A 10,245-nucleotide genomic window follows, 5' to 3' on the forward strand; every position below is an offset into this window, starting at 1 on the left:
GGCTTCTTAACACCTTCTACCCCCAAGCCATAAGACCCCCCACCCCCTCTTTTACGCTGCTGCTACTCTCTGGTTACCATCAATGCATAGTCACTGTAACTCTACCTACATGCACAGATTACTTCAACTAACCTGTGCCCCTGCACATTGACTCTGTACCGGTACCCCCTGTATATAGCCTCGCTACTGTTATTTTACTGCTGCTCTTCAACTATGTTATTTTTAACCTATTTTTTATTTTATTTAACACTTATTTTTCTTAAAACTGCATTGTTGGTTAAGAGCTTGTAAGTAAGCATTCACTGTAAGGTCTACACCGGTTGTACTTGGCGCATGTGACAAATAACATTCGATTTGATTCAATTTGAATGAGTAGGTGTGTCCAAACTTTTGACTGGTACTGTATGTAAATTAATATTTAATATAATAAATTAGCAAACATTACTAAACATGTTTTCACTTTGTCATTATGGGGTATTGTGTGTAGAAGGGAGAGAAAAATGATTTAATAAATGTTTTATTTAGGCTAACAAAAAAACTTGGAATATGTTAATGGACATGAATACTTTCTAAAGTACTTTCCATTTACCCTGGTCGGAAATCTCCCCTTGATGCATTGCCGGAAATAAGACAGTTTAGTGCTCAAATACACAAAGTAAACATAGATACAATTGATGCACAAAGGAAATGCTCAGTAGATTTAATCTTCAGATAAATACTCAGACAAAACATAAACCATTTCCTCTTACTTGGTTCCCCCCCTCTTACTCTGCACTGCGTGTAGTTTAAACCCATTCATAGGGCATGCTTTTATGGCTAGCCTCATGACAACGGCCCCCAGCGTCAGACTCTCTCTCTCTGTGTGTGTGTGTGTGTGTGTGTTTGTATAAGGCCACCCACCCCCGCAAGGCCAGAGTTATTGTCAAGGTTACCTCAGTTTGCATACAAGTCAGGGGTTGGGGACATGGATGGCTGACACACACACACACACACACACACACACGCCTTTGGGCTGTTTGACAGGGGAAGAGCAACTGTGAGTGTGGCAGTGTGTGGCAAAACCAAAACCTGGACAACCTACCAAAGGGTAGAATTCACTCTAACTTGCTTCTAAGTCAAAACAGTAGGATCTACAACTCATGGGACAGCATTCTACTTCCAAGTCAATACAGTAAGATATACAACTCTTGGGACAGCAATATTCACAGTCAAGCTCCCTAGTGTGAATTTTAGCGCGCTCACTAGAGGTAGTGGAAATAAATGAGGCATGGACTGACATGAGGGTGATACTAGCCATTCAGTACACACACACATACATTTTGTATACAGGTCCCTTCCCCCCCTTGTCTGGCTCTCTGTGCCCTGCTGTGGGCAGGCTGTGGATTAGGGGCAGGGCAGAGGGCATGCTGGTTGTGCCAGCTGCTGCCAACTACATCCTTGCCAGCGTTGTCAGTAAATAATGCCACTTATGTGTGGTAAGACAAACACAGACAAAGTGTAAGACGTGTTTGTGATTGAGTGTGTAAGACCATTGCAGGTCGTTATGAAGGAGATAGAAAGTTGTACATTTACACTGTATGCTTGAACCCACAAGATCAACCTTCACGTGACTCCTAGACTAGAGAACACAAAGCCTACCTCACCAGCATCTGTTCTCTCACCAAACATGCAACAGAAAATGCAGTTCTACCCCTTATTGTAAAGACCTGTGGTTGGTCTCCTTGGAGACCAGACCCTGTCATTAGTCATGTTTGGCAATAGTCATCCTCTCACCTTTGCATTATATTTAACCATTTACAACTGCTTTCCGACACGCATTTATTGAAACATTTAACTAGATGCTACCTGATCCACCATCCACTGATTTGCGTGTTCACCTTAACATCCCACACAAAAGAACAGTCTAGTTCTCCTCTACAACAGGTGTTTTTTCCTCTCTTTTCATTCAATAATTATTTTTCTTCAAAGAACTTCTAACACATGAACCCACACTGAATACTTGAAAGATAGGATGCTGTATCAAAGGCATTTTTATTTGGAAGCTCGCTAACACACACACACACACACACACACACACAAAGCTCTTTAGCAAGCCGTTGTCCCAGTATTGATGAAAATGACCAACATCCTTGGGTTACCCAGTTTCCCAAAAGAAGACCCCGGTCTCTCCCTGCTGGTGGTGTTTGTGTCCACACACACAGGCTCATGTTTCCCCTCATATCTAGCCATGGTCTCGGTGTGGGACTTCTGAACCCAGTGGAGGACTATCAATGTTTCCTCAGACATACAGAGCAACATGATACCTGCCCCTACGCATCCCACTGGAATGAGGGAGAGAAAGAGTAGAGGACAAAAGAACAAAGGATCAATCCAAAGTTCCATTGCTCTCAGAATCACCACTCTTCTTTGTGTACTGAAGCGTGGACAAAGACAAGTATGAATATCCACAGAGCACACATTATGGGTGTACTACAGCTTGGAAAACGACACTGATTGGTGAGCTACCTGATAAGACCAGTCTCTGTTTTCTACAACATTCTGTTTGGAGACCACATTAGAATAGCCTATACAAAACCACAACAAAAGCTCAATCAAAAGTGAAACAGAGCATGAGAGAGCAAAAAAAGGTCTAGCAGGCAGCAAGCATTTGTCCCTACACACCACACCACAATTAAGGTTAGAATTAGTGTTAGGATTGGAATTAAGTTAAGGGTTAGGAGATAGGGTTGGTTTTAGGGTTAAGGTCTGGGTTAGGGAAAAGAGGATTTTGAATGGGACTGAATTGTGTGTCCCCACAAGGTTAGTTGTACAAGACTGTGTGTTTGTGTGTGTGTGTTGGCCTATCAGTGACAAACCAACTTTCACATCTCCCAAGAGTCATCGTGCTCCAGGGAATTCCGTAGGCCAAGTCGCATCAGAGAGAAAGTCACTTTGAGGAACTAAACAGAGAATTAGTGTTTCAAAAAGAAAAAGCTTAAGATAAAGGTCTGCCCATGAGAATTCAGATGTAGTGAATTAGTTTAGGGTTGTATATAGAGAAACCTGTGTCTTCATGTTCAGTCATTCTTCCACCCATTACATAATTTGTTCACTTACTCACTGACCTGCATTTGTGTATCAATAATTGTAATCAATAATAATTTCTTATTCAATCCAGTCATTCATTCCTGGGAAACATTGACTTATTTGACACTGTTGATATTAAATTGATATGTGACGAGTGGCAAGGTTCAGTGCAGTGTTAATCGGCAAGCACAGATAGATTGAAACAGCCCTCAGCGGAATAAATGTATCAAACAAGCTTCTGAAATCATGTTTAGCTGTTTGCTTGACTGAATTAATTTGCCCAAGTGCTGGCTGGCTCTGAGGGGCGCATCGAGACACTTACTGACACACACAGCGGTGCAATCTCTCCCTGTTTCGCTCCCAAGTTAATTGCCATCAGTCCAGGAGTCAATTTCAGTCACATAACCCAGTCAACAACACATGACTGTAGACAGGATGCACGAGACATAAATATGGCCTTCCACAGGAAACCTTGGTGATAATGAGGAGCATGATATCTTGACAGGAAACATGGGGTGGGGGGGCAGAGAGGAAGGGAGGAGATGCAGTTTCTCCACAATTAACTAAGAATATAAGGCATGTTAACAGTCTTAATAAGCTACACTGCACACACAACCTTCCCACTCTTTGCCTGCCCCTTATGATCGAAGGGTTGTTGGGGAAGGTATGTCATTATTTTGATATGACACAGGGAATTTGTTGGAGTTGATTGATTTCAGAATGCATCTTTCATCACATTATAGTCTATGCTTCACTCTCTTCACCCCCAGGATCAATTATCTAACTGTTATATTATGACTGCTATTATTACATAATAACTGGCAATTTGGGAAGGTAAATGTGCAGTGTGTCTAGAAACATTCCCCAGTATGTGTTTGGCATGAAAACATTCATCTTTGTGTGGAGGGCTCGAGCAGAATGAAAAATGAACCTGCATCCAGCTAGAGCTCAGGTGTAAACACAGTGCAGGTGCACTTCCACTATGGTGCGAATGATGTGTTAGCTCCCGAGAAGCATAATCTCAAGCTTTTTAAAGGGTTGATTCCATTGGAGGGAAACCAACTAGAAATAGACATGAGTCATTACCCTATCAGATTTCTCTGAAATGTGGCACCAACGTCCGGGGAATTTTGCCACCGCACTATAACAGGGAGAAACGGCTGGATTTCAGATCTATCGTACTAATCTTATGGGAATTGGCCTCGTGACATGTTTTCTTTTTTTCTTCAACATTTTTACAAGACATTTTTCATCATTACAAAAACAGATAATCATGACATCATACATTAAAGTTCCCAACAACATTGTGAGAGACAGTGGCTTTCACGTCCCTATTTAGTTGAACAGACTTTATCAAGGTACTTCTATGCAGATTTCGATGACTAATAATCGCTGAAGAGGAATGCATACATAGTTGTGATTTTGTTTGTTATAGCCTCTCAGTGTAGAGAACATTTGGCAGGGACCAAAGGGGAGTGTAAGGCTGTCAAAGCCATGGGGGGTGCATGAAAGACATGTGTGTGAACTGTCAATAACTATAACAGCCAGCACTTTGAGGGAAGTATCAACCTAGGAAGGGCACGTCCCCTTGCACAACAACTTCAAAGCCCACAAAGCTCTATAAAATGTACAAAGGGGGAAAAAATCCATCCATGCATGCACAATCCACAGCCACCTTGCAGGTTGCAGAGGTAGAATTGTGCAAGTTCAACCACCAGTCAATTCGATTCCAGAACGTTAGATGCTGAAGTAGCCGAATGTTGCAAACGTCTGCAGGGAGAACCCTTTCTAAAAGCCAGAGCTACACAGAAACATTGGATCAGCATGAATAATCTACAGCTACTTTGTTTCAATCAAGATGCCTGAGATGCGCATTTGCGCAATCGGATTCATAATGTCAACGCTGTGTTTATACAGTGGGAAATATACCAGATATCACTCTGCAAGCGCAGGCTGATGAATATAAAAACGCTCGTCCTGGGGGCCTTTAGAATTATGTATTTATCAACATAACCTGCTCAATGTAAGCAAAAGCTGCAAGGAAAATGCGTGACAAAGGTAGAGGGTCTGACCGTACCACCCGGTGAAAACTCGATCCTATTATTCACGGTCAAAGGATAACAACATGCCAATATCACACACCAACACCAGCAGCTTATTTCCAAACACACAAACGCAAGTGAACGCTACACGATATCAGACCTATATTTTGTGTAGGCTCGGGTCTCCCATAGCAGACGCCTCAAGCCACCCCCGCCGCGTGGTGCGTTATAGCGGCTACCTTACCTTTGGAATTGCTGAATGCCGTGTACCAGGAGAGCGAAATGAGTCCGCATAGACCAAACAATACGACCGTTAGGAAGGTGCCATTTCGGAGCCTCATCTCCGGATCCCCGGGCTCATGTCCGAACCGATTGCGGGGTATCTGGGCTCTCTCTGCTCGTTTGCGGTGCTTCCAGGAGATAAATGCCTCTTTACGCCTGGCAGTCGGAGCGGAGGACTGGGTTTGTTATTGCGCGGCGCTCTGCTCTCGGGTAGACTACTCAGTCGCACAAGCATGCAATGCTCACCAGGAAGGGTTGCCAGAAAAGGGGGGGGGGGGGGGTATTTTTCTCTCTCTCCTCGAGTCAGAGCGGAGTGGTTAAAGAGATACCATACAGTGTTGCAAGTGGGCGTTGGGAAATGTGAAAGGCAGCAGCTCCAGGTTGATGTTCATGTTCCGCTCATTTAATTTAATGACGTAGGCCGAGGTAGCCTACAAGTGCTTCTTCATCCATTCGGATACCGAGCCTGACATGCAAGTGGATCGCAAGTGCAGCACCAAGAGGCAAGAATGAAATAGCCTCACTTGGCTGAAACATTTGACAGTGCTTTAAATTTCATTTGACTTCTGCTATAACGTGGAAAGGCAAACCATGTGCCCAAATCCATATGGGTTATTTAGCCTACCTAGAAGCGGGCTGTCAATTAAACACCTTTTCGTTGAATAATAAACCTAATTCAAATTTGGGGTCCGAATGAGCAGTGCATTTCTCTCCACATTTGGCCAGAACATAAATGTTTTATAGGCTGCACTAATTAGCCAAATTAACAAACCATTGCGCAAACTTTACAGATGTCAGTCGCTCTGCAAACAAGCTGCAAACATACTCACTACTACTGTCGAATTGAAAAACAATAAACAGGTAGTCTATCTTACAAAACATATTTTTGTCTTAAAGAAAACATATTTTTCAAACTATTTTTACTTAACTAGGCAAGTCAGATACGAACAAATTCTTATTTTCAATGACAGCCTAGAAACAGTGGGTTTAACTTCCTTGTTCAGGGGCAGAACGCCAGATGTTTACCCTGTCAGCTTTCGGTCCAACGCTCTAACCGCTAGGCTACCTGCTCTGGATAAGAGGGTCTCCTAAATTTAAAAAATGTAAGTGACAGACAATACCATTTTTAACATAAATAATTTGCCAGGAAAAGAAGGCAAAACTACAACAAGATGTGCAGGAACTTCTCAGGAATATCTTCAAATTTGAATAGGTCCCTGCCTTGCACCATGTAGTAGACTAGGCACATGGTTCGTGGAGAAATGCTATCACCTAGCGGTGAAATAAAAACTTTACACGTGGCTCATTTACTACTTTACGTACGTCTTGGTTTTGACTAGACGGATTACATTTTTTGTCTGATTTGACTTTTCGTAGCAGCAGGGTTGGATAATTTACACAGAAGGTTAGAATAGTTAACGTAGCAGGTTAGGAGAATCCCTTATAGCCATGACCTTGCGCCTTTTCCCTACCATTATTGCTAAAGTGACAATTACTCATCAAGATAAACATGGGATAACCTTAAATTAGCCTATGAACATGGTCATTCAAGCTTTATGGCAACAATGATAGATTAATCGGACACAGAGTAACAACAATAATTTATAAAAGCACAACAAAAAAACGAATTCAGTCATAATCCAGGGATTTGACTGTTGAGATCCACGAATTATTATGACAACATAGTAATACACCCACAAACAAATTTGATCTAGTTATAAAAAACATCTGTTTCTAGAAGCATCGTGCGCGTTCTACGGATTACCAAACTCGCCGGGGAAAAAAATATACTGTTTGATAAAGCGGTCATGGGGCCTATGCGTCAGAATCAGGTGACGGAGCACCACTAAGAGGCAGTAAAGCAGGATGAGACAAAAAGTAACGCTATTTCATACAGCTTTCATCAGACGCTTCACGTTGGTTGCATATTTTCTGATTGAGTTTGCATCGAACATTGCCTAATGCAATGTATCACCTCGAAGGTGTAAATGATAAAATTTCATAATTTTCGTATAGGCTAGGCTACTGCACAATAATGAATAACAAACGAATACAAGTGTGTGTAACCGAGATGATTTTGGTAGATATATTGAAATTGATTTTGGTAGATATATTGAATTTAATTTTGGTAGATACAGTACCAGTCAAAAGTTTGGACACACCTACTCATTCAAGGGTTTTTCTTCATTTTTACTATTTTCTAAATTGTAAAATAATAGTGAAGACATAATAGTGAAGACAAAACTATGAAATAACACATATAGAATCATGTAGTAACCAAAAAAAAAAAGTTAAACAAATAAAAAAATATTTGATATTTTAGAGTCTTCAAAGTAGCCACTGTTTGCCTTGATGACATCTTTGCACTCTCCTGGCATTCTCTCAACCAGCTTCACCTGGAAAGCTTTTCCAACAGTCTTGAAGGAGTTCCCACATATGCTGAGCACTTGTTGGCTGCTTTTGCTTCACTCTGTGGTCCAACTCATCTCAAACCATCTCAATTGGATTGAGGTCGGGTGATTGTGGAGGCCAGGTCATATGATGCAGCACTCCATCACTCTCCTTGGTCAAATAGCTCTTATACAGCCTGAAGGTGTGTTGGGTCATTGTCCTGTTGAAAAACAAATGATAGTCCCATTAAGAGCAAACCAGATGGGATGGCGTATCACTGCAGAATGCTGTGGTAGCCATGCTGGTTAAGGGTGCCTTGAATTCTAAATAAAGCAATGACAGTGCCACCAGCAAAGCACCACCACACCTCCATGCTTCATGGTGGGAACAACACATGCAGAGATCATCCGTTCACCTACTATATGTCTCACAAAGACATGGCCCAAGCGAGTCTTTTCTTCTTATTGGTGTCCTTTATTAGTGTTTTTTTTTTGCAGCAGCAGCAGCAATTCGACCATGAAGGCCTGATTCACTCCATCTACTCTGAATAGTTGATGTTGAGATGTGTCTGTTACTTGAACTCTGTGAAGCATTTATTTGGGCTGCAATTTCTGAGGCTGGTAACTCTAAGTAACTTAACCTCTGCAGCAGCGGTAACTCTGGCTCTTACTTTCCTGTTGCAGAACTCGTGAGGGCCAGTTTTATCATACCGCTTGATGGTTTTTGCGACCGCACTTGAAGAAGCTTTCAAAGTTGTTGAAATTTTCCGGATTGACTGACCTTCATGTCTTAAAGGAATGATGGACTGTTGTTCGTCTTTGCTTATTTGAGCTGTTCTTGCAATAATGTGGACTTGGTATTTTACCAAATAGGGCTATCCTTTATATACCACCCCTACTCTGTCACAACACAACTGATGGGCCCAAACGCATTAAGAAGGAAAGAAAATCCACAAATTAACTTTTAACAAGGCACACCTGTTTATTGAAATGCATTCCAGGTGACTACCTCATGAAGCTGGTTGAGAGAATGCCAAGAGTGTGCAAAGCTGTCATCAAGGCAAAGGGTGGCTACTTTGAAGAATCTCAAATATAAAATATATTTTGATTCGCTTAACACTTTTTTTTGGTTACTACATGATTCCATATGTGTTATTTTATAGTGTTGATGTATTCACTATTATTCTACAATGTAGAATAATAGTAAAACATAAAGAAAAACCCTTTCATGAGTAGGTGTGTCCAAACTTTTGACTGGTACTGTATATTGAAAAATAATAAATAAAGTGACCTATTATGAAACATATTGTATCTCATGTCTTGTTTAAGGCCATGGAACCAACATGTTTCACTCATGATGACTGCAAGAATGCTTAGTCAAAGTAGACCAACAAGGCTAGGACACAGTCTTTCGTATATGTCTATAGGCACTAAAACAAGGTGCATGGTGATGTAGGTGTATTATGGACTTTGTATTAGCCTATACCCCTATAACTTAGAATTCTGCTATACAGAAGTAGGTAACTCGTGAACTAATGGAATCTGTCTCTCTCACTACTGTATGCCTAGTGCTATTAAGACTAATAATAAAATAGTAATAGAATAGATCGAGGCTATGGGAATTTTTTTAACCGAGAAAATCAGGCTTCAATTACAAGCCCCTCTTCAATATCGGTAAAGCCCGTCTTCAAATATCATCACATTCAATGTGTATTTTTTATTTTATTCAACTAGGCAAATCAAGGTCAATGTTTGAAGTGACTGAAACAGTTCGAGCTAGTGTCGACCAACACTGATCTCACGCGGGGAATTCCGGTACGGAAAGTGCCTTGTCATACCTCGGCCTCCAACTTCATTCCACCTTTAGCGTCCCGCCCATTTGTTTCAATTAGCTTGGAAGCCTTTTGCGCACAACAACAGAAAGAGCAGAGCGTTGTCATTTAGTTAGTGCTACCCGGTATCCCTGGGACATCCCTACCCTAAACCCAACCCGAACCTTAAGTCGGGAATCAGCAGTAGAAACAGTAACAAAGTGTTTTCCCTTCCCCTGTTTCGCTTAAAAAGCTTATGGATAGGGCTTGAGAAATGTAACCACTCACAAATTCATATACATAGCTTTGGATGCAAGGACTGACCATCCATGATATCAAAATCATAGCCTCAAAACATGGTTAAAAGGATGTAGTTTTTGTTTACGTTTACTTTGTATAAAACCAGTTAATTTGAGGTTTTGATGGGGACGGTTGAACTACGGCATTTATTTATAAGTTATATCTTTCAAAATCAATGTGTACATATAATTCATTTATAAGTCAAAAAGTGGATGGAGCAACTTCTGATTACCCATTTAATCCCTACCCGTACAGTAACCCTTACATTTATACTTTAATGGAGGGTATGGACGTCCCATTGATCAAAAATACCACGTAACTTCGCCATTTAGAAACGGTGGACTTCCCCATGAA

At 41.3% G+C, this 10,245-nt stretch overlaps 1 protein-coding gene across 2 annotated transcripts in view; it reads right to left on the bottom strand.

Moving 5' to 3' along the window:
* Positions 1 to 5,640, bottom strand: part of LOC135526480 (alpha-1,3-mannosyl-glycoprotein 4-beta-N-acetylglucosaminyltransferase B) — a 175,543-nt gene extending 169,903 nt beyond the window's left edge. Inside the window, exon 1 of one of the 2 annotated variants that reach the window (XM_064954881.1) lies at positions 5,353 to 5,640. In XM_064954881.1, the coding sequence (XP_064810953.1) occupies positions 5,353 to 5,449 (97 nt within the window). In that variant the 5' untranslated portion in view covers positions 5,450 to 5,640. The remainder of the gene's footprint in view (positions 1 to 5,352) is intronic. The other variant, XM_064954882.1, reaches the window with a different exon arrangement.
* Between the last annotated feature and the right edge of the window lie 4,605 nt (positions 5,641 to 10,245).

This window comes from Oncorhynchus masou, chromosome 32, assembly GCF_036934945.1.
Source record: "Oncorhynchus masou masou isolate Uvic2021 chromosome 32, UVic_Omas_1.1, whole genome shotgun sequence".
Lineage (NCBI taxonomy): Eukaryota > Metazoa > Chordata > Actinopteri > Salmoniformes > Salmonidae > Oncorhynchus > Oncorhynchus masou.